General features: G+C 37.1%; 1 protein-coding gene across 2 annotated transcripts in view; it reads left to right on the top strand.

Annotated features, from left to right (window-relative positions):
- Window positions 1-25994, top strand: part of FAM184B (family with sequence similarity 184 member B) — a 49134-nt gene that overhangs the window by 17904 nt on the left and 5236 nt on the right. For both annotated transcript variants that reach the window (XM_049793064.1, XM_049793074.1), the window contains exons 2-7: window positions 2849-3613; window positions 10980-11090; window positions 19931-20143; window positions 21381-21534; window positions 22564-22676; window positions 23098-23282. In XM_049793064.1, the coding sequence (XP_049649021.1) occupies window positions 2849-3613; window positions 10980-11090; window positions 19931-20143; window positions 21381-21534; window positions 22564-22676; window positions 23098-23282 (1541 nt within the window). The remainder of the gene's footprint in view (window positions 1-2848; window positions 3614-10979; window positions 11091-19930; window positions 20144-21380; window positions 21535-22563; window positions 22677-23097; window positions 23283-25994) is intronic.

Genomic DNA, 25994 nt, shown 5'->3' on the forward strand with positions numbered 1-25994 from the left:
CAGTCTAAGTTCCTGCCCCTCACACCATCGTCTAGTCCAACAGTAATATTTGGGTCTGGGATCTTCTTCTCTCTCATGGGGTCCTTTTTCTCATCTCTAGGCAGGTTCTTTTTCCTGTTTTTTAGGCTGCTGGTTACTATGTCTCCTTTTCCTGACTCAAAGTGGCTCTGGGGCTTTGTGAATAGCTAAAAGTTAAGCAAAAGTATGAAGCATGCTATGAGTTCTGCTTTATCATGAATGACTACTTTTCAGCAGCCAAAAAAGTCCTTAAAAGCCCTCCAAAACATATTAACAGCCTCTATATTTTATATACATTCCTGTGCTATTATAGCCTAACAATTTTATCCCATTATTGCCACACACTATTTTGTCTCGTTCAAGTGTGGTCCGTGTACTTACATAGTTCAGCTTTGCTACCTTCCATGGCAGTCTGTCTCCTGAACAGTTAAGAAAGGTTTATAGAATGATTTTAGTTAGTGGGGAGAAGGAACTGCTTGGTATCCTGTAACTATTTCTGTTTCAAAGGAAAAATGGTTAAAAATAATGGAGAAGAATTAACAGCATGTAATCTAAGGCCCAATGTCCTGAGTTTGGCTGTGATAGAGTTAATTTTCACAAGAAGCTGGGAAGGCACACAGCCAGGATAGCTGACCCAAACTAGCCAAGGGGGTATTTCATACCATATGATGTCATGCTCAGTATATAAACTGGGGGAGCTGGCTGGGAGCAGGAGGGATTGTGGCTCGGGAATGGGCTGGGCATTGGTTCCAGGTGGTGAGCTATTGCACTGTGAATCATTCACTTTGTATACTTTTTTATTAGTATTATTGCTATTATTATTTCTTCTCTCTTTGTGTTGTCCTCTTAAACTGTCCTTGTCTCAACCCACGAGTTTTTTACCTTTTTCTTCCGACTCTCCTCCCCATCCCACCAGGGTGAGGGGAGGAGTGAGCAAGCGGCTTTGTGGTACTTAGTTCCTGGCTGGGTCTAAACCATGTCACCCTGAAATATACATATGTAAATGTAGACAATGACATCTTGTCTGCTCGTCTTCTAGAATATGATGGTGTTACTCTCTGTTGTCACATATTTATCCAGAAATGTATCCAGACCATATTTTGCATTTGTGACTTTTTAAGATTTCTGGAATTAATTCATTACTGCCAGGGAGGAAGTTGACTACACGCAGGATGTATTTGTGTGTTTGCTTTCATTTATGGATGACTGAAATGTAATATGTTATTCATATACAGATAGCACAAAAATGGTTAGACTTAGCTAAGCAAATTCAAAAATTCTGGAGACATCCTCGGGGCTTATACAACAGAAACTACAGACTTGTGACCCTTACTGTGGTCAAGATGCCTGTTGTCTCTCAACTGAGGCTTTCCCTGAGGCAATATTGAAGATTACAAGGCCAAAATTCTAGTATAATTAAAGAATTAGTTGTGACCTTGCTTCTGTATTTATTTATCTACTTAAGACTATTATTTTCTCAAACATTGTCTAGAAATCCTTTGATTAACCTCTATGGGCTCAGGCCAGACTGAAAGTATCTGTCATAACTTACATACAAATTCTAAACCTAGTTTGGTAGAGCAATAAGTTCTCTCTAAAAAAAACCCCAACCAACCAAACAAGTGGAAAACCTCCTCCACACATATTTTAATACCTAATGTGTTGTTCCCCTTGAGTTAGGTAACTATGCCCAGTAAAAACTGGATTAAGCCCCATGTGTTCTAATGGGGGACCGAAAAGACAAGCATGTGTCTTTTCAAGGCAGCTACTATATTTTGCAATTATATATAACTGTCTTGTAAGTTTAACATGCACATTTACCAGTTTTGTCTCTGACTTTTCATTTCAGTCTACTGAGGGCTTCTAATAGCATTTTCTTTTCAAAACAATAGTAGCATGCTTGTAAACAGCTTCTGTGAGAGGTCTTTGGCGTTTGTCATGGATAACGGACAGAGCTTGCTTGGGGTCATAATTTGTTTTATAATAATGAGAAACATAAAAGGGTTTAAATCAATTGTTTGAAAAAATTGCTTATTGTCATCAGTGGCTCACTCCAGTCTGCTAAAACCTGCTTTCTGAGACTTACAGCTGTTACTTCAGCTGTTACTGAAGCAAGGAAAAAAACCTCATTGCCTGAACACTTCTCAGAGACAAGCCAGAAGATGCCTCCAGTTGAGTAATACTTATCTTGAAATGCTGACCAAGTTAACTTGCCAGGGGTATGGCTTCTAGAGGTACATCTTCAGTGGTGGTTTAGTTTGAGTTAAGAGTGCAAAATTTAATCCTCCTTACAAACTTTACTTTCATTTACATCACAAAGTGATTTTGGTCCACATGAACTGGATGTCAGGACTTCAGGTTTCACTCTACAGATCTGCTGCTACTGGTCCCCAGCACTTGCTAACGCTAAAGGCAACATGGCAGGTAGTCCTCCTGCACTGAAGGCTAGGTGAACTGGACTACAAATATGGAGTCAGTTAACTAGAGAAGGGGCCCTATTTCATTCCTTGTATCAGAGATCAAACTAGGGGCATGTAGTGACAACTTGCCAGGAATAAAAAAGGAAATTTCTGACAAAAAGTGAAAAAAAAAAAAAAAAGTTGGTTCTCATGGTATTGTTTTCCTTCCCTATAAGGTTTTGCAGTTTATAATTGTCCCTTCTTTTCCTAGTGAAAAAACCCACCACCACAAAGAAACAACAATAAAAAAAGATTAAACTGTAGCAGTAATTCTCTTTTAGCTTTTAACACCTTGATAAATACAGTTAACTGAATTCATGACTACCATTTACCAGATACTTACATTTCCTATTATTTTTCTTATTCTATAGGTGATATATGCCCTGAACACTAAGAATGATGAACAAGAGGCTAGTATACAGGCTCTGAGAGAAGCTCATGAAGAAGAAATTCAGCACATTCTTGCTGAGACAAGGGAAACTATTCTCCAGTGTAAAAGCAGAGTTGAAGAAGAACAATTGCTGAGGAAACGTGTACAGGCCCTTGAAAATGCAGTAGAACAACACAAGAGACTAACAGAAGAAGCCTTGGCAGAGTTAACATTGTGCAAGAAGCAGGTGGAAGAGAGGGAGTCGAGAACAGAAGCAAAACAAGCACAGACGGTCCTATCTACAGACAGGGTAGATACCAATTCAGTCTTTGAAAACAAGCTTCTAAATTTAAATCAGGAGTCTGATGGACTGCTAAATGAATGCAAAGCATCTAGGAGAGCAAATTTAGATAAGAAAGTAATTTCAGATGAAAAATACAGTGTGGAAGGACAAGCTCTAATAAATGAGATGGAAAACCTGAAGAATGAGAACCAGAGAGCAACTGAAGAATATACTCAGAAAACAAGCAAACTGCAAGCCTCTTATAAGAGAGAGAAAGAGGATTTGAAAAATGCTATGCAGCAATCTGTGGTAGAAGCAAAGAAGAATTGTCAGCAAAGAGAAATGGAGCAAAGGAAGAGCTCAGAGGCTGAGGAGGGTTTTTTGCTGCAGCAGGTAAAGAAGCTGGAGGCAGACCTAGAGGAGAAAAGCCAGAAGATAAATGAGAGGAAGAAGTATTCCCAGAAGCTGAAGGACAGAATACAGGTAGAGTATGAGACCATGATCCCTATCTCTGCCTATAAAAGAGCAAATGATCAACTCTTCTAAATTCAGGGGAGGAGGGGTCTTTCAAATATCATATTGAGTCAAATGCTTTGTAAGCACTAAAGCAGTTTTAGAGGCTTAGAAGAGAAATAGGAGGGATATAGGGATATAGTGCTGAGAGTTTTAAAGAAAGTGTTAAGATGATTAGTAACTCATTAGGAGAACTCCTTGAACACTAGACTTTGTATTCCCTAAGGAAGGAGTGAGGTAAAATTTGTTGACTAAACAGAGCTTCACCATTCCTGCCCAGAAATGTGAAGAGAACAGCAAGCAGGCACTAATGTTAGCAATGAGTATTTACAGAGTACATTCTGTTTTCCCTTGTGGTTGCCAACAGCTCAGTACATGGCTATGAACAGGATTAGGTAAGAGACCTGACCTGGCAGGTTAGGAATCAAGTGCTTTGTATTGTATGACTCTTGCAACAGTGGCTGGTACCAAGTGACATTTAATGAAGTGTCCTTTACACCTGTGACGTTTTATGTGCTGAGCCATGAGACTTTCACCATTAGTTCTCACCTCACACTTTGCCTGTTGTCATGGTTTAAACCCATAACACCCGTCTACCCTAGCTGGTATCTATCTCATATGTTTGCAGCACAGCTCTGCAGCCCCTTTTTGCTTAATTGCCTCATGTGTGAGATGCAGTTTCAGAAGCTGGCACATCATGGGCAATCTGCCAACTAGCTGCATTTGGTACATAGGGTCAGGGTTTGGGAGAGACACTGATGAACTGCACTGAAGCTGAAGAACCTAGCCACACTCTGTGCTCAGCAGTTCCACTTCCTGCTAATACGATTGGTCTTTCCCATCACATAAACTCACCTACCAGACCTCTCCCCAGCCCTGACAGCAATCTTGCATATTAGATAAGAAAACTCCTTGAAGGTCTAGACTTGGAGTATTTCAGAATAACAGTAATTGTTTCCTGACAGGAAAGAAGATTTACCTCCTTCAGAGTCAGAGAACCCCAGAATCATGTAGAGAGCAGGGTCACCCCAGTCAACTGTGTTCCTCCAAGACAACTGTGACCCTTCTCACCATCTGCCCTCACATCTTGCCTGTCAGTATCATTTTGCTGATGGTGCAGAGTTCTGGGCCTCCTCTTTGAGGATGTTCTTTGAGGGAGTTCAGCCTTCAATACAGCCACTGCCTTTTTGTTTCACAAGATCAGAGCCTTCCCCAGCATGATTCAAACTCCATTCTCTCAGTGTGTAAAGCTGTAGCAGAACAGCCTGTATCTTCTGCAGAAAAGTGGAGAGGTTAGAATGGATGGCAGAGATGCAGATAAGCCATTTTTAAAAATTGAGTCAGGGAAATCCATAATATCTGTTGCAATAGGGAAAAGTGTCCTGGCTCTGCAAAAGTTTGAAGCGATAGAGGGGAAGAGGGAAAGTAAGATCCTGATTTCTTGTGGGTATGTGAAGTAACATTCAGGAGAAATGAAGGATGGAGTCATGAAAATTTATGCATGTGGTTTACTGTTCTGATTTATCATATAAGAAATGCAGTCATTTAGGAATACATAATGTAAAATTTGCTAGGAACTGGAATTAAGGTGGTATCATTAGCAATTTAATTTCTAAATTCAGTATCAGCTGGATAAAACTGAAATATTTTCTGAGGGACATACGCTCAACTTGTACGTTACAGATCCTCTAAGTCTATGGAATAAGGGTGATTTACATACCAACAGCACATATTGTCTTGAATCTTTAAAGAGATAGCCTCAGACTAGGATAAAACTGGAAGAAGGAAAACAGTTAGACACAATGTTATTTTCTGTTTCTTTCCAGTTTAAATAAAAAAGTAGAAGTTTCTCCTTTCTAAATTGGGTATTCCTGATGCCACCATTAAATACTACATTTTTTTCAGAATCCTGTGGACAGTGGCAGACTGGGAAAACAGAAACATTTCTTTCATCAGTAATACCTCTGTTCATTAGTAAATACCAGCAAGAAAAGCTGTTATAAGGCTTGAAAAATAAAAGGACTGATGTTTAAGCAAGATGAATTTTCTGTTTTCTCCTTAGTGTATGCCAAGAGGTTTGAGACCTCTAGATGAAAGGCATCACATTAGTGCACATTTATTATTATTATACTGGAAGAGAGAATAGAAAGGATGACAAGTCATTAAGTCAGATCTGTTCAGTCTAGGTTTGGAAGAATTTTGGCATATGCCAGAGTTAAAAGGAACAAGCTTACCTTTAAGTTTTCAACTACAGAGAGTGTTAAATACAAGTTAGTTTTAACCCATGAGGTTCTGCTCAGCATTCATATAGGAGCAAATGGCAATTTTGTCTAAGTGAATATTGTAGTATTATGTTAGATGTCTGGAAACTGAGACTAGAACCTCCAGAAATAGAACATTAAATATGGTTCAAATTTTTGCCTTTAGTTATGGACAGACAATTCCCAGCAAAGTCTGTAGGAGCCAATTTTTCAGGTTTTAGGCATCTGTATTATGTATTATATTACAAACTATTGTACTTCAGCAACTGGAAAAAAACCCCACAAACTAATATTCATTAGCTTTTAGCACAAGTTGTTGTGAAATTAATAGAAGTATATCTTGTTGCAAGTTTAGGGTAATCTCAGACATCTTTTAGATGGTAACTCTTGATGAGTGTTTACTTTACAGTGATGCCTACATCTGAGGGAATGGCTCCACATTACAAATATTCTGGCAGCAGAGACTGTTTAAGGATATGGAACAGCAAAAAATGCATTTAAACCAGCTCTGTAGGTGAAAGATTTATATCATGGAACTGCACCAAGAGAGAAAATAACCATTTATTTCAGATGACAAAAAAAGAACATATATAATAAACATAGAAGTAACATCATGCGTATTTTAGGATTTGGAAGTGTAGCTTAAGGGGATGTAACAAGAAATTCTGGGATCAAAAGGTATAGTGAAAAAAGTGGAGGAAGTTCTAAATGTAGTCAAAGAGAGAAATACACTTCAAGAGAAGGAAATCCTGCAAAAAGCAGGTAAGATGCTCATTAATGTCATTCTGAAGTATTTCCCCTGTTAGTAGTCACTCACATTGGAAATTCCACAAGTTAGTTATGGTATTTTAAATGTAAATTTTGATACCACAGCAAATATGGAAACTATATTGAATTCCCAAAGCAAAGCTATTAAGAAAGTAGATGAACTGAAACATCAAGTAACACAGCTGCAGCAAATTACTTCTACCAAACAGAGCCTGAACAAGAGCGGCTCTGAAGATGTACAAGAGCTTAAACAGGTAGTTTGTTCTCAAATATTCAAAGGCATGGCATGCCAAAAGTACTGAAAACAATGTCATTTTTCTTTTAAGATTAATGGCTTTTGGGTTATTCTACAGCAGTCAATCCTGTAAGATTCTTAGATCTCTGACCTGATCCAGTGGAATGCTAACTTGTGTTCATAACCTGAAGTACATAAGTTGCTCCAATGACAGCAAAGGAACTACTGACTTCCTTGAGCTAGGCCAGGGCAGAATGTTCAATCTGTAACCAAAACCTTAAAGAGAACAAGGTCCAAGGCGGACTTTCTCTGTTGAGGTAAAGTTGGAATACTGATTTATCTTTCTTAACTATAGAAAACACTTACTCTGAAAAGCTACGCAGAAATAATACCAGGAATAAACTCAGTACAATGAGGAATGTATGTATCCTGAGACTTCCCTCTGTACAATGTTTCCCCTTAAACAATTGTCCAGCCTCGAATCTTTTCTGTATTTGTTCAGTTCACCTAGAATATTGTTATGCTAGCATTCTGTAAAATTAGACCTGGCATCAGAGACATAACAAAAAACAAATTATCCTTTGTGCTGTTTCACAGAACTAAGGTTGTCCTTGAGGAAGCCTACATGGTTGGAAGTGTCACACACCCAAACTCAAACCAGAACAGAACCCCCTGCCCACCATCCATAGGCTGCAGAAGAGGCATACAGCCCTGAATCACAACAGTTCTACATTGTTAACTAACATAAAGACAGTATTTTTCAATGGAGTATATCCACCTTAATAGCATATTCCCTACAAAATAGAATACTGCAGCCCCAGAATTCTACCCTGGTTTTGTTATATTATATAGCTAGTGTGTTTTATGGACTGTAGAAATTGTAGTTATGTAAAAAGAGGGTATGAATAGAAGACACAGAGAACTTGATTTGTAAAGGCAAGCATCAGTCCCATAAGGAAAAGATTTGTCTGAAGGAATAGCTGTTAAAAGGACTGGAAGATCTTGTAATGAAGCATGCAAAGGAAATCAAGCCAGTCTAAAACTTCATGGAAGCTGAAAGAAAAAAATGCAGAAGGTAGGAATGCTCTTCTATTTATAGATGCTCTAATTCATCTGGTTTTAATCTTATTGGTCACAGTGACATCATTTGAATTATCCTCACTTGAGGCACTTTGAATTAACATAAAATGCAAAGATTTTCTCGCTATGGTCTTACTGGGGAAAAAAAAAAAAAGAAAAAAAAAGGCAAGCTGACGTATTTCTGAAAAGCTCCGCAGGCAGAAAGGTGAATTTATCCTTGATGTTATAAACTGCCTTCTTAGCAACACTTATCCTTGGATGCTTTGCTTGTGACAGTTGGAGTGATTAATATATTTCCCGATGAAAAATGTATTGTGGGTGTATTCCAATTTCTGACTTAAATTTCCATGGATTGCTGCTGTGAAATACTGAAATACATTGATTTAATCAAAATTTTGCGTTGTTTAGGCAGAGGATCTAATTCTGCAAAGTGTTGGTAAATGGATTCAGAGAGCAGGTGTTACCAATGAAGTGACAACTAGTTACAAATACATGCATATATGTGTCCTTATTTAACTTTAGTCAGAAAGAATGCTAATCTTCTCATGGATCCAGGCATGTTAACTAAGCAATACCTTCTCTCGATGTGTTTTAAGTGGCTGAGCTGTAATTTTTGTTGTCAGTATGCACTAGCAGTGATTGGCTTAAGAGATTCTTCAAAGGATTTCATCACAACTGCTGTCTGTGGCTGAATCCTTTGGCTTCAGGAAATTTGCAGTCTGTAATGTTTCTGTGCAGTAGGAACCTAAATGTGAGCTGAATTCTATTCAAATGGAGGAAAACCTTGAAACACGTGTTTAGTTTTAAGCACGTTTTAATGCTTAGTGAAGCTTACAACTCGGTGCATGCCCAAGTGGTTTGCTAAATTTGGGCGTAAACTAAGGAGGAATTTAGTTTCTGTCTCCTAAAGTACTTTTGTGTTTGTCAGACATCTTGTAGACAGAAAAAAATTTGATTAGAGCAGTTTGTAGAATTGGACAGACTACTGGTCAAGCATTCTTTAGACCCTTCTTGGTGCTAAGAATGTAGTTCTAACCATTTTTCCCAGTTTTAATGCTGCTATACCTTTCCAAGTTCAACATTTACTTGAGAATAATCAAATCACTTGCTGACAAGTTCTGAAGTCATAAAAAGCATGCAGCTCCTATCACTAAATATTGAGCTTCATAGTACCTTCTAGATTTTGGAGACTAGGAATTGTGTTATGTGCTTGTCAGAAGAGTTAATTTCTGCCCTATGAAACTGCTGAAATTTATACAGTTATGCAATCTCATTTCTCAAAAAGAACCTGTGTGAGTAAATTATTTTATTGATTGTGGAAGTGCTCAGTTTGATTAGTATGTGAAGATGCGTTTCTTCAAGTTACACAGTTACACTATCAAGTATAAGCCTTATGAAAAGGATTTTGCCTTTTATATAGTGTATTCTTTAATGTGAATAAGTTCGTACAGGTATACTTAAAATGATACCAGGCTGAAGCTCTTTATGTGAGTCAGATCAAATTTAAATATCAAACACTTTATACTTTAGTAAAAAAGGCCTAACAGTAGGCATTTATTGCTTATAGGCAATAAATATTGCTTCTAACCATCTCTTCTTAGAGATTCATATTAATTAAATCAGAAAAATCTTGAGTTAGTAAAACGTAAATAAAATTACAGTCTTTTTCATTACTAATGCTGTTTATATCCTCGGGTGCAATTAAGGGCTGTAACAGCTATTTGAGAAGTGTTATATCTATTTTCCAGATGAAAAATTAAGATTATAGAGAAGGAAGTCATTGGAGTTGCAGTGAGAATGCTGCAAACAGCTGATCTTCAGGTTTTAATCAAAAAGACTATTGTATCCTCTCCTTTTCTTACAGTCAGAATTAAAGCTAATTTCTCCCTTGCAATATTCATGTCTCTGTGTTTGATTCCATCCTTTAATTGCTACCTAAGAGTTTTCCTGTTTTTAAACTGTGAAATGCTAATGTATTCTTCTTTAATTATGAGTTGCAAGGAAGAGATCAATATTGCTTGGGCTTCTGTTTCCTAATATCATACCATCCTCCCAATGATTATCACTTTCTCAGTTTTTAGGTGGTACTTCTGTTATCTTGAATTCTTAAGTCATTGTGCTATAAAAATGGGGGTAGGGGCCACTGTACAGGATGGGGGAGGTGTTAAATTGCTTTTTTTTTTTCTTTTTCCTTCATTTGTGGTGTCTGAAAATATGGTAAAATTTTTTTTTTTGAGTCAGCAAATTGGCACAAATAGGAAGAGCAAGCACACTAATAAGCTTGTAATATATATCACTTCAGGACATTTCTAGAAGTTGCACATTCAGTCTTTCTGCGGTAAACGATTGCTCACATTTGCTACAAACAATTGCTACAAGCTCTTGGTCACTGTCTTGAAAGTGGTATTATCATGGATCTTTCAAAAACTATTTCCAGCAATAAGGTGATAATATGGTCTTCAATTTTTTATTTTATTTTATTTTTACTTCCTCATTGGGATTTTCTTCATGGATGCTATAACATAGTGCTTCCTTTGATGCCCCTTTCCACTAATTACCCATTAGTTAGTAATATGGTTTTATATGGTCGATGTATATTTATGTTTTTTCAGATCTTGTGGGGACTCTTGCATACTAAATTATTTTTGAACGCTAACACCACTCAAGGGAAAACAGTCTGACTCTTGATGCTGTACAGTTTTCCACCTCAGGGAAGCTTTCAGTAGAAGATTAGGATTATGTGAGCTGTACTGTCTAACACTAGTATTAGAAAGAACCAAACCAAACTCTTAATACATCTTTGATTGAATAATACATGAGTGACGTTAAGAGGCAGTAGCATGTATTATTGTGTAAACAGTAGCATGTATTACTGTGTAAACTGCTCTATTATCTAGGGTAATGGAGAAGAAATGTTCTTTCTTTTTCATGCTGCATGTTTTGTCCCAGCTGTTGCATGCTCTTTTTTTTTCTTTTTCTTTTTTTACTTTAGGAGCTCCAGACACAGCTAGAGGAATTTAAAAGAAAATCTGAGTGTGAACAAAAGCAACTAGAGAAAGAGAAAGAAGTCCTAAATGGGAAACTACAAAACTCTTCACTTGAGGTAAACTGGGCATAAATGTAACCCAGTAGAGAAAGGGCTCTTCATTTTTCCTCTCACCTGGGAGATTCTTGGTTAGATTTTAATTGTATTTGCTGTGACTATCATTCAGGAAAATATGCAAGGACTTTAGATAGAAATAACAGAAATTACTGCTTCTGAACATCTATGATGATTTTGACAAGCCTATTTATTTTGATAAATTTCATATATCACTCTTTGGAGATATACTAAGGCTTTTTGATGAGGAGTTTGGCTACATCAGGGTTGGATGGTGACTCTGACTGTTAGTCTGTATACAGAGCTAAGGGAGATTATAATCTTCCTCACAGCTCTTGTTGACTTTCTGATTTAGTTTTTTGTGTGTGTAGACATGTAAAAGGGCCTGCTTGGTTGGTCCCTTGAGCAAGAGCATTGAATGGAAAAAAGGTCAAATAGATAATTGTTTCTGTTCTGCCTGCTTGATGGTAAGGGTGGTAACTGAAGCAGGTTGGAATCTGCAGTGATTGAGTATATATTAGCAGTTACGTATGCCTCCCTCTGTGTTCTCAAGATCAAGAATGAAATAGACAAAGCATTGTGACCCCCAAGTAGCTCTGAGGATGTCATAGTTTATGAACTGTTCCCCACTCTGGTTACACCTAAGTCATAATGAAAATCTGCAGACATGGATTAATCTGGAAATAAATACCTGAGATGTGTTAGTATCAGATTATCTACCTATAACAGCTGTAATGTATACAGTTGCAATGTAACAGTTGCAAGCCAAGTGGTGCAAATTTTCCAGATTAGGACATCTACCAAAATATTATACAGGAAAGTGTCACTATTTGAAAAGCCATAACAGGTTGGATAAATAATTTTCTGCCAAAACAAAAGCAGAACTCCTACAAAGCAATTATTTACTCAAGTAAACAATTCACCTTTAAAATTTCTGACAACTGTGAATACACGTTTTCTCCCTCTCAGGTGTTCCCCTTTGTGTTGTTTGGTTCTTCTTGGCAAACACTATCTGCTTTAAAATGTTATGTACAAGTTATTTTCTTTTCTTCAGTGTGATCACATGAAGTTTTTGCCTGCAAACGTTTTGATACTTTTATCTCATGGATAAGCTATAAAACAACTGCTTTAACAGAACTGAAATCAGTGTCCTATTGAAAAGTTCTGATGATGCTCAGTGCTGCCTTTATTTTTCTACCCCAAGTATATCATTGCATTTGATACCTTTTTCAGAAGAACAATGAAATTATTTGTGATTGTTCATTCAGATTATGGGTGAATGGACATGTTTTCACCATGAGAATTTTTCACCCATTTCTTTGGGTTTTTTTCCTGTCAATCCATGTTTTGAGGCTCCAAGATTTTATTAAGCAAAATGAGGATGTTCCCAAACATACAAAATTTCTTCAGTCTAGTTCAAGAAAAAGTAACGAACAACAGGAATTAAGTAGCTCACACTGTGGAACTACTGAATTACAGATAGCCACTGTTGTTCTAAGTGGCCGTCTATGATGTCCATTGCTTTATATCTTCACTGATTTTAACCAATTTCACTTCCAGGAAGGTCAGTGGGAGCTTGCATGGGAACAGCTCCACAGAATCTGAAGACATAGATCTTTCTCAGATGACATTTGTAGACTCTGAGTGGCCATAATAAGCTCTTTTTGAGTGTTTGATGACAGAAAAAGGACAGATAAGCTCATCAGGGGATTAAGCAAGATGTTGGTCCCCCCTTTCCTACCCGCTTCCCCTTTCCCATATGCCATTACTCCTGCTTGGTGCAAGGGTGTTCCAGCAATCAGGGCCTGTGTTGTGGTCATTTACTATGTAACACCTTGTTTTTCTCCCATTCATGCTGTACTAGCTGTACTAGTTTTGAGTGCAGCATGGCCTTTTCCCTTTCATTTCTCCTGTAAAACAGATTGCTCCATTCTGGTATCACAATTGGATTCTGACATTCTATCCATTTCCTAGTCTTCGAAATACAGAATTTAAGTGTAGTTCTTAAAGTTCTAGCTAAATCCTGGTTTTAGTTTTCATTACACATTTCTGCATGCCACAGTTTCTGCAGGTTCTTTGAGAGAATTTCAGGTCAATCCAACTTGGACCTATCCAGAGTGACTTCTTTGCACCTAATGCAAAACATGGGTTCTTAGAAATCCGTTGTCTTTATTCTTTTCCAAATTCCCATAAATGTATATATTTCTACAACAATAACTTAGTCCATTCAAAGCTAAAAATTTACCATAATATTCTGGCATCCCTAGGTAATGCCTGAAAGTTATACTGGTTTGAGGTGTGAGGGAAAGAGATGGAAGGAAGGAGTAGTGACACACCGTCTGATCTCATAGTATTGTGTATATGCATGCAGGTGGTGTATTCCAATGAAAGGTCTCAAAAGTCTTATGTCATGAAGCAATTATTGTTCAGGTTTTGCAGATGGAAAAAGTGAGGCAGTGAGTCATCAAATTACTTTTCTTGAAGACACATTCAGGACAGAAAAATATCTTAGAATCTAACAATGCTCCTAAAAGGGAGGAGATGCTCCCTCTGAAGAGAAATTTTGCATTTTTCTTGGTACTCTATAAGTTACTTTCTGAACCAATTACTTGGCAGTACTCAGGGAAGTAATTTCAACTCACAATACTTCTATAAAGATGTGAATATTCACAGCCAAGAAACCACCATTGACTATACAACATTATGTTTCACTGAGGGCATGATTCCCATCTGGGAACCTTTGCAATGGCTCAGTCCAGAGCTTCCGCCTGAAAGGTTAGGCAATGTGCTGTTACTAATCCAGTTCTAACCTGGATACAATTTCAGATCTAAAAATAGCTTCCTTGGTTGCATAAGGCACATTTTTGGTTGGGCTGACATAGCTAGAACACTATGGAGAGTAGACAGAATCATGATAATTTCATCTCTCTGGGGATGCACTTCAAAGTAGTGGCATTTCTGTATTACTAAGATTTTTTTGGATAAAGAAATCAGATTCACACCTGTTTGCTCCTTTGGAAGGAAGGATGTGAGATTCTGTCTGAGTCAAATGCTAATTCATTAGAAGTTGTCCAGTTACTTGCTTTTGCACTACAGGATCTCTTCAACATGTGTTAAAGGGGCTATTCTGGAATTAGAAGGTACATAAAATGAAAGCGCAGGCATCGCATTGAGGTGATATATCTTTGCACAATGCTAGCACAGCAATGCCCAAAGCCTTGACAGAGATCTTGTAGGCACCACCAAATAGCAGCAGTAGAGATGTGCCTAGTGTGTTCACACCTGTCCTAGTCAGGAATTGCCATAAATTTAGGAAGGCAGTTAACTGTGAACTTAACTGAAGTAACTGTGAAATAAGCCTAAACACAACAGTAAAATATAATCTCATTATTTTGTTGTTAGTTCTTGTACCATGTTACCGTTTTGATGTAATAGCATCCTAGTATCAGTAAAATCCTGTACCATTTGGGTGCCGTATTTTAACTCTCTGAACAAATTCTCAATTGTGGTGACTCTTCTGTAATACATCAAAAGGCAGTTTTAAGTCTTTTATAAAAATTCATCCCCTGGCAATGTGTTGAGAAACTCAGATCTTTCTACTTAAAAGATACAGGAAGTCAAAATATTCTCTCTGATTCCAACTTTAGATTTTGCCTTTGAGATTTCACATTTCTTACATACAATAAATAAAAGAAGGGGAGAGCAGACATAAGACAGACTTAAAGTTTTCATAGTGCTTGCAAGCACAGTGAATTAAAGTCATCAAAGCAGAAGTCAAACGGGGGAGCCAACTGTGATGACACGCATGGCCTTATACTTGCCTGGTATTTTTGTCCATGGGCTCTCAAAGTCTGAGAGGTACTTCTGCAAAAAAATCAAGCCATCCTTCCCAGGAGAAGGACAGTAATTATGGTTAGAAAAGAATGAAACTTCAAAGATTTTTGAAATATTTCAAAACTTATCTTTTAGAAATAGTTACTCATTTTTTCTTTACTTGGAAGACAGTGGGAGGCAAAATCAGCTATCCTAAGAAAGGGCAAGTGCAAACATAACACTGAAATTTGAAAATAATTCAGCAGAGCCTAGAAAAATACTGTTGCCTAGAGTTTATACTGTGGATAGGTATTAGTTGCACCTTTAAGACCACTTTATGCCATTCTGGTGGATAAAAGTGAACGAATAATTGTATTAGAGGTATAGTTTTCTCAAGAGGGGTTTTTTTTGCAGCAGGAAGACATTATAAAACAATGTTGCTGGTCTGTTAGTAGTAGAAGGAGCCAAACAGATTCTGGACTGATGTGAGTTGGCATAGTTTCATTGGCTTAAATGTTGCTTCACCGGTTTTACAAATTGAGGGTCTGGCTATCTGTTTTGAAGTAATGAAACACAATAAAATGCCTGGGCACTGCAAAATATTCCAGGGAAGGATTTGCACTGGTGATTTGAAAGCCCTTTTAACTGAAAAACAGGAGGAGGAAACCTGATGGGATAGAAATGTTTGTTTCATAACCTTTAATATCTTAGAAGTAGCAGGATTCATGAGAAAGAATATGTTTATATCCCTGATATATTTGTGTAGGTCTTTTTCCCTAAATCACTGAAAACATAATGTTTTCAGAAATATTTTTCCATCTGATTTCTTACTACATTGTTCTCTGCTGCTATCAATTTACTGCTTAGCCTATTTCTAGTTAGTATGATCTTACATTTCATGCTAATAGTGCTTTGAACCAATAATTGTCTATGAAGAGAGTCTGAAAGGTTAAAATGTTGCAACCACAGCTGAAGTCTTTTTTCATCTTCCCCACCTAAATGAATATTTAATTTGCAAAAGCAACATTTGCAGGTGACATTTTTCCTGTTTCCAATTTTTCTATGAGAAAATATACAGCCTACTCTTGTGGCACATCTTTTTTTACTCACTGGCTCACTTTCAGGAAACAGAGAAAAAAAATGTATACTTAAGTGTAGTAGTGCTAATGAATATTACATCAGCTGATACAGGGAACTGTACAGCATTAAGTGTTTCACATCAAAGCTTAGTTTTATAAGGAACTGCAGTACCTAACAGCTTCAGTGTTTCCTTTCTTTATATAGGAAAACATTGGTGAGTTCAATAGGCATTAAGACAAAGTAAATGTTTTATCTATAACCAGAAGCCAAAGTGCCCATTTAGTTAAATCTTATGATTTACCACTTATTTAAAAAAAATAAATTAAAATAAAAATTGCAGCAGCTCTGGAAACAAAGGTATGGTTGGCAAGTGGTTCTGGCATCTGCCTGTTCTTGGAGTGTATCCAGGCTACAGATAGATCCCATCAGACAGATCCCATCACACAGACACATTAAAGACAATTAATGTTCTTCATTAAGAATAACATTTAGCAGTTATTTTTCACTAGTTTGTTCAGACAGATAGTTTTCTTTGTGTTTAGTTGGATGACACAAAGGAAGAAGCCAAGAAACGACTGGATGATTAGGTAACTTAAACTCACAGTTTGGGGCAGCTAGGTGCTCTTTCAAATTTGCTAACTCAAATCAATTTGTTTAGATAGCTTCAGTGAAATTCAAATGTACCATGTTGGTTTGAAATTGTTTAAGAAGCAGTAAAACTAATCTGTCATTTTCTGGCACTTAAAAGAGAACAAAGTAAAACACTTGATTGACAAAGCACTTGGTGAAAGAATGTTTGTTTTCTTATCCACCAACCTAGCATTCCATGATGTGTGGGAGACCTAGGCTTGGTTGTGTTGTTTTTTCTTCTGTCAGCTTTATCACTATTTAAAGAGTTCTCTTGTCATGGGGTTATAGGGTAAAGCAGGGTGAGCTACAGTGTGTCACCTCTTGCCGCTTCTTCACTTGTATATTAGGTTCTCATTGGACAACCTAGGCCTTCATCACTTGGGTGCATGTCCCAGCTACCTTCATATGCACACGCATGTACTCTCTTGCTTTCTTGGTTTTTCTGTGCCTCCAGGCTTCCTTTCTCTCTCTCACACACACAAAGCAGAACCACCGCTGACATCTCTTCTTCCCCTGTGTTCTGTGAATAAAGCCATTTGTCTCCTTGCAAATGATGAAATAATTTAAGTTTTAAATACATTGAATTCAGTCTGGAGGAAATATTTTAATTTTTCATTTTGACGTGTACATTCAAAAATGTTTCCTTTGGATTGATTTGACTAGAAGTTTTATTGATTACTTGGTTTGGCCACTAAATAGGAGAAAGTTGACTGCCCAAGCTGGTAGCTTTGGTAAAGAGCTTTTTAGCAAGGTTCATCTTTGCTTGCAGACTTCTGTCATGTCTAAATTACAGATATTGTTGTAGATCTCAGAACATGTGAAACAGCAGTAATAAACTGATGCAATAAACTAAACATCTACCCCAGCTGGTAAAGGAAATCCACATTAATTATAATAGTAGTATGACCCTTTCTGAGCAAGCCAATGGAAGGGGTTCAGAAGGAAACTGAAGTACGAGATCAGTGATGATAGTAATGACCACCACCAATTAATTGGAAAAAAGGAACCTGACTTGTGGATTTGAAGTGAAGAACAAACTCTATTTAAACGGAAGGAACACAGTATCCTGACTTGTGTATAGGAACAGCAGTTCTGCAGCTGTAAACATACTCAAAAATGGAACAGTAATTCTTTCTTGTAGCTGCTTACAGAGGACCAGAAACCAGATTTAGTAAAGGAAGTTATGACGTTCTCATGAGATGTGTGTGCTCAACAGGTTTTGAGTTATCTCCGCAGCACATGAAGTCCATGAACATTCATGTTTCATATGAATTGTGCTTACATAGAAATAAATCATCTTCGTCTGATACTCTGTGAGTGCAAACTTTTTACTCAAAATTATAAACTACCAACAGACCAAATAGAGCAAGTTTTTACAATGTTTTCAGGCCCTTATTTAGTTGCTCTGTAGAAAAAAACAATTAAAATAGGACAAATCGATTAAGTAGAAATAATTCTTTCTAAGCTGTGGGTGTCTCCAAAAAAAAAAAAGGGTTCACATTCATTTTTCTTCTCTAACACCAGGATTCATTTCTGGAACATAAAGACTTGTATAAGTTCTAGAGAGAAGGGAGCAGGTGCCAGGAAATGGTAAAAGCAGAGATTGGGACTAGAAGTGAAGACAAGTCAAGGTACAATGTAGCTGAAGGTTGTGGTCATAAAGTGGGAATACAGATTGTCCTTTCTCCAAAAGGAGTTGAAACCCTGGGAACTGATAGAAGCTCTGTGGTTTGCAGCATTTTGAGCCTTCAGAGCACAGTTCTGTGCTGGAAACCTATGAGAATAATAGAGGATTAAAGAGTACATGAATAAGGGCTGTGATCTATCTGGGAATGGAGAAGGGCCTCAGGAGAGGGAAAGGAGAGAACGCATCTTTTGGAGGAGAGGAACCAGCATGCTCAACTAGTGTGAGAAAGAACAGAGCCATGAGCTAGCAGGAATACATTTAGCCATCATCAGAAAGGATTCCTATAATTTAGAGAGATCTGGCATAGCTCATTAGTATCTCCCTTTGGACAGTGCAATGCTGACTGTGGCCATGAAGTTAATGAGAAGTAAGGGCTTTGCACAGCACGTCTCCTATTCTCTTATGTAACACAAAATATGCCAGAAAGTGCTGTGAGAATGAAATGTGGAAGGATACAGACACCTTAGCCCACTTAGTACATCTTCATCCAGTTTTTGTGGTGCTGCATCAGAAAGGACCACAAGTGTGCAGCTGAAGTTACAAGCAACTATTTACCTAGCTAAAGCTTCAGTGCCTCCTCAACTAAACAAACTGTCTGCAGTATGCATGGAAAAAAAATGAAGGCCACACTGAAGAAGAGAAAAAGAACATCTATTAATGTAGAGGAAAGAACAGGATGAGGTCACAGGTTATAATCAGTACTATATCCAATTTGCAGCTGTCATTTGAATAATTTAAAGACATATGAAATTCTAAGGAAGCCAATTTCTTCCTTTCATAGTTTGAATTCTGTTTGTCTAAGACTGGAAAGTACAAGTATATAAAAATTGGAAAACAGACCATCTTCTTTCACATGCTTCCAAAAAGAAAAGGCAAGAGACATAAGGTTTTGCAGGAGGCATGGCAGAGCAAAAGAGCAGACTTGGAAGTCAGATACAGCAACAAAAATACTAACTGGCCTTACTAATTATGCATGCTCCCTCTGTGCAGAAGGCAGTTTTTCAGAATTTCACGGCTATGAAGTTAGGAATGGCAAATATAAGAAGGGCAAATACAAATTTTTGCTGAAAGCTCAGAAAATCTGCCAAATGGGAAAGAGAACTAACTCCTTCCTTCCCCGCCAAGTTATTCTTATAAAGGGGTATTTTTTTGTTACTTTTTTGTCAGCCATTATAGACATGTCTACTGTATTTAGTAATTAAGCTAAGAGAGGGGAGAAAATAAAACAAATTTGAAGTGTGATGTGCAGAATTCTTTTTTCCATTGGTTCTAATCCACTGCTTTGTATAAATGGACTCTGCAGTGTTAAATCTCCAGGATGACAATAACCACAGCCTTAGGCCTGCCTCCTGGTTTGTGCCATCATTATTGTGCAAGTTGAACTATGGATTGTACGTATGAGATGGAGACGATTTGAAAAGAAATAATTTCAGAAAAGTGCTTGATGGGCAACAGACAGTATACGCAAAAGGGATGTCATTCTTCACTGCAAATAGGGCTCCTTGCATGAAACAAGCATTTGCTGTTATTCATAGAGCAATACCAGTTCATAAAATGTACTCAAATTTACGTCAGTCCTCTCCATTGTGAATGCAGCCATTAATCCTATCCTGCTGACTTACTTTTCTGGAAGGTGGCTCAGCTGAAGCAAATATTAGATCAACAAGCAAATAATTTCAAGGAGTCACTGAAGAAACATAATCTGCAGTCCAACAAAGAAAAAGAGAAGCTTCTGCAAGATCTTCAAAACACCATTAAAGAAAACCAGAATGTTAAACTGCAGCTGGAGGCATCACATCAAAAAGTTTTAAAAATGTTGGAGAAAAGCAAAGATCAGGAACTCAAGGTCAGTTTACAACATACTACTGTAAAAAATTGTATTTGTGGGATAAACCGTGTTAGCTAGAGCCGATTATCAAAACTCAGTTATCTCCAGTTATCTTAATGATGGATTGCTATTGTTGCAAATAATGAATTATTCTGGGATTTTGAAACCTCATCATCTTTAGTTGTTTTTTTTTTAATTTAATATTTGATGTTAGACCATAGTGTGAATGAAATAGTTTCATAAAATAATATAGCCTACCCTCTATAGTTAGGCTGGGATGAATACAAGCTCCTCTAGCTGTGCTCTTGCTTCAGAAATACAAGGGAATTCCTAAGTGTATTATTAACAGGACTCAGTTTTATTCTTTTTCATCCATTATTAATTTACACATAAATACTTTAAAAGAAATATAATAGATGTATAATGATTTGTATTGCCTTAGATACTTTCAAGAAATCAGTTCTGTGAGTGGATAACCAAACTTTTAAAGGTTCAAGTAGATTTATTTCAGTGACAAAATGTTAATGCAGTAGCTGAGGTTCTAAAGAATGTTGCTGTTTGAGAAAAAAAAATCAGCTTAAAAAATCCAGATGTGATTGTAACATGGAGTTCAGATGTCCCTATTGATATTGCATACCTTAGGGAAAACCTACTTATATGTATTAAAACCACCCTAAGTAGAATTTAATATCTTGTTTATAAATTCAGAATAAAATCCCAGCTTTAACAAAACCAAGCTGAAGGCAGTAAATTGGTAAAAATGAAACTGAGGATAAGAGTTTGCTCTCAGAGCCACTACAGAGCAACTACTCCATTGTTCACAGTGTATCAGCAGCACTTCTAATGACAGTGGAAGTTTTAGCCAAGAACAATACAAGGAAAGATAGAAACCTTTGTCTGACACACTATGATAAGTAATGACATACAGGTCAAATCTGGGGGACTTTGTATGTTGAATAATAAAACATCTTTCTAATGCCAAATAGATCAAAGATGTCAGTGTTACTATTTCATAATGTACAACAAATCTAATAGATATCTTGACAATTTCTCTTGTCCCTATTAATTTATATTTTTTAACTAAATTTAACTGATTTTTTATTCTTGTGATGATGAAGTATCATGTAAAGTGGTGATGAAAATAAAAGTTCTACAGTGAAAGACCAGATTCATCCTGGCATTACAAGTAAAACAACAAGGTGATAAATAGGCTCCAACTACTTTGTTTTCGGGGGGGTGGGGCTTTTGCTTACAGGAAGCAGAAGAACGTTTGAAAAAGGAATTTAATGAGACTTTCAAGATCCAACATCAGTCTCATAGGCTGGAAATACAAACCTTGGAAGAGAAAGCAAAGAAAGAATTACATGATGAACTCGAGCAGATACAGAAGCAGCAAACCCTGTTGCTAGGTATAATGTCGCATGTCATTGATTATATGCTGAGAAGCACTGACTTTCCTCCCATTCGTTTTCTTTCCTATCTTCTGGGAACTCAGGTCTTTGTGAATCTCCTTTTCCATACCCTGCAATTTTAGGAATACAGACTTAATATTCTTTGTTAACCTCGCTCTCAACTGTTAGCTGCAGAATGTTGCTAGGAGAGTAGCCTGGTGTACAACATTCAAGTATGCATTATCAGGTATATTAAATTAGAATATTGTAGTTAGTGTAAATGACTCCTGCTTTTTCTATGATGTGAAGAATTATTATATGTGGTTCAAGTCTGTTCTGTTGAGTTCAGCAGTGGAGATCAGTTGCTCCATACGTATTGCTTAGTCAGTTTAGAAGGTTTTCATAAACTCTTCGGAACTAAACAGAACACTGCATTAGGAGGACCTGTAATATCTCTGGGTTTGAACTCAGGTTATTAAATCTCATCTATAAGAGGTTTTCTAATTAAAGAAAGAATAATCTGAAAGTACCTTAAGTACAAACTGGATTCTCTTCTTGGGGTTTTTTTTTTCAGTAGTTCGAATTTGCTAGAAAGATTTGTTGCTCTCTAAAGTTTATATGTCCAATAGATAAATTCTGAAGAACAACTTCCAGAAAAATTGTAGGGAGACAATAGAGTTCTCCTCAGTCTGCCTTATGGCCCTCTATAAAACACCAGTGGACTTAACAGGGAATCTCAGGGGTGCTCCAGTAAAGTTCAAGGTTAGAAGAAGCAATTATAGCGATTTAGTCTGCAAAACAACTACCACAGTATTACCTCTCTGATTCCAATATTGAATCATTGCTGTAGTAGCTCCATATCTTCTTACTATTGCTCAACTGAGTTACTTGTTGAGTAATAGGAGGCCATTATACTTAATGTCAAAGGAGTTGAGGAACAAAGCAAAATGTAATGTATTGGTGTTTTGATCTACATTGTCTATATCTACCTTCCCCATCCAGCTGGCCTCTGACTGCTTTAACGATTGTCTGTCTGATTGTTACTAGGATCTGTAAGGATGGAACTGTCTGAGCAACAGACATTGTGCACTAATCTCAAGAAACAAATAGAAGAACTCCAAATGGAGCTGAGAAGTGTGAGGACACTGAAGAAACAACAGGCAAGAATCCAATTCCTACTTCGTTGCCATGTTGTGTTTGGTGAAAACAATAGTATGAAATTTCTCTCTCCAGAGATAATAGAAGTGTACAGAATCTCCTACAGAAATGGAATGGGTTTCCTTCCCTAGGTCACATTTTAAAATGTTAGTATTGTTTACCATCTTTTCCCTATGGGCAGGCTTTTTTTTCCATTTAAAGATCAGAATCTACAACACAATAAATGAATGTTACAATAAAATAAATTTTATGGGGACTATAAAATATGTTCAGGAAGTTTTGATCACAGATTTTGTCTTTCACATAGAATTGCACATATAATTGAAAAATCAGTTCACAAAAATTCCATACACACAGTTCCAGTGAGCTCTTCGCGTTAAATAGTTAGAGTCTGTGAATAACTAAATTTGGCCTTTTTCTTAGGAAGGAAGTAGCCAGAGCCAGATCAGATCTCTTCATGAGGAACTGGAAAAATGTCAGAGTGAAATTTCCGAACTCAAGAAAGAGAATTTACTTTTGAAGGACACAATGGAGCTACTCAGTGCTGAGTTGGAGTCGCAGAAGCAAGAAGCTGCACAGCTTCAGGATAGGGAGAAACAGCACAGAAGGTTTGCCTTAAATTCACACTTCATAGTGCTATCTAGAGAGTCAACAATGATGCCAGCACCAGAGGTGTTCTAAATGTGAGGAGTGTCAGAATCTCTCCTTTCTAAAGTACTAATTTTAGAGGTTAGGAGTTTTGCAAAAGCAGTAGTTCATTTCACATTTCTCTCCAGCCATAATAAAAGCATTTGAACTAACTGTTCATTATGTCACAGAGAACTATGTCCAGTGTAGTCCCACAGGAGCGACCTGAGAAAATCTGCGTAACGTCAGCCTTTAAAAGGCACTGGAAGAAATAAACAAATCCCAGATTCACCCAAGAGCTATTAAAAAAAAAAAAAAAAGTAGATGTCTCTGAGAATAAATACCAGTTTTTTTGGTACTCTCTGTAGCTGAAACCAAAGGGTTGTTAATTCTAAATGAGACACTTGAGAATGCTTTATGTTCTCTGAGACTCTGCTTTCGCTGTAACAGCCAGCTTTGCACTGGGGGAGTAAGGGCAGTGATAGCAGACACTGGCAGTGCCTCTGGGCTGATGGAAGCCTGGAGCTGCAATATGCTGTCAGGGCACAGGAGGGCAAGCTGATTAGTAGTCTTGGCTGTCTTTGTAGAAGGTGGACCATATCCTCTTGGAGTAGCCACAGGCTTGAAGCACATGTTGCATTGCAGTAATAGCAGTCTTCCCATCTGTGTACAGAAAAAGTACAGGACTTACCTTTTACATGTGAGACAAGACTGGGGTTCACTGTCCAGTGCATGGCTGTTGAATCCTTTGAAGTTTCTGGGTGATCATACTTAGCACATTCTCTTTGCAGAGAGATTGAGGGATCTGGTGCATGGGTAACTTTCAATTCATTTCTGCAGTGGTGTAGAATGTATGCCCCTAACTACTCAAGATGTATATATAAAAGGATTTCTGAAGAGTATACCCTTAAAGGAATCTTTAAAATCATGTCCTATATAGTCTAGAGAAAAGCACTCAAAGGATACAGAGTCTCTCAGCAGACTGTCAGAGTGGCCAGAGTAATTCCGTTTCTGTCTACCAGTCAGTAGGTATTTAAAGAACGAAAAAGAAACTTTTTTTTTTTTTTTCTTTTCCTTTGCACTCTTTGGAGAGTTACTTGAAAGTGACTTCCATTTCAAGCTTTTGAAGCAAGATCAACAGAAAGAATTGCAAACCAGAGAGTTTCATCAGTGCCCTGCAGCTACCTTGAAGGAATTTAGAGCCTCTGTTCATGAAGAGAAGAATTATTCACATGTCAGTGATGAGGTCTAAAAGGCCTCAAATGCTAAAGCTGCTGGGCTGGAGGATAATCTCTACAGGGGATAGATGGTGTAGCTCTACTACAGTAAGCATTTGAGAAGGAAGCATTAATGGAAATTATGTGAGGAGGAATCCTTCAAATAACAGAAGGTAGAACCAAAGAGCTCAAATGGTCCTAGGCACCTGATACAGGCTGCTCTGAAATTAACCCATGGAAGATCTGGAACATTAACTTGCAGCTCATTTTGCTTTTGCAGGACCAATAATTTGGGTAGAGGAATAGTTAAATTGGTGCGTGTATATAAATAACAGCTTTTTTACTGTTACTTTAACAACAGTGACCTTGTCTTATGCTATATAGTTGTTTCTGATTTGAAAGCTGATAGTGGCTTGTTATTTGCATGTGCCAAATTTTTATAACTGATTACTTAAAATTACTACTCCTACTGTTGCCAAGTAAGTGAAACCAGTAATCTTCTTGAAGTAATTATTCTCCTTTCCATTCTTGTGAATTGTGTGAATTCCATCTCCAGCACAGAAACCTTTTGTAAGGACTAGGATGAGGGCAGATAAAGTTGGTTTTTTTTTAATGCAAATTGAGGACAAGTCCCAAAATGGCTATTCTGAAGGAAAGCTTTTATTCTACCCCTGAAGAACCATTTCAGGGATTCTGCTCCCATTTTCACTCTTATTTTTCTGCTGCTTATTTTGTACCACATGCCAAATCAATCACTCCCATGGCTGTGCTCTAATTTCAAGGGCTGAAACCTTTCATGGGCCTTTTGGCCTTTACTAAAGCATTTCAGAAACAAGTGAAAGGGGCTTAGAAATACACTAAAACCAAAAAAAAAGTAAACAATATCTTTTGTGAAAATTACAATTGTTAATCTCCTGAGTTTGACATTTCTGTTTGTTGTTTAATGAGTAAACAACAGAACATGGGCTTTGCATTGAGTTAATGTAAAAGTTTCTCCAAGTTTTAACAAAATGTTAGCAAACAAAAGGCAACAAGCTAACAATGATTCTTCAGTAGAAATCTGTCGTTTTTAGGGTTGGTATCAGAAAGCAATGTTATGGCTAGGCTTGAAAAAATGTTAGGCATTTTTTAGTTTTCAATTGATGGTGTTAATCAAATAGCAGTATCTTTCAAAATATATTGTCTATTAAAGACAAATGTAGTTAAAGGCATTGTTATAACATTTCTTAACTTCACTTTTTTAAAAAAATTATTTTCAGGATGGTGGTAAGCAGTATTAAATGTTTCTGGTGCCATGATGTGAGGAAATACAGCATCAGAGCCTCATGTTAAAATCCCAGAGATTTCAAAATAATTTTGCTTAATACAGATGAGTTTCTATGGTACTTTATTATCATGTTTGACCATTAAGATTAATGTACAAACTAACCATAGACAGAATATCAATAGCATTATTATATAAAACAGAACCTCTGT

The sequence above is a fragment of the Accipiter gentilis genome, chromosome 3 (assembly GCF_929443795.1).
Source record: "Accipiter gentilis chromosome 3, bAccGen1.1, whole genome shotgun sequence".
Classification (NCBI taxonomy): Eukaryota; Metazoa; Chordata; class Aves; order Accipitriformes; family Accipitridae; genus Astur; species Astur gentilis.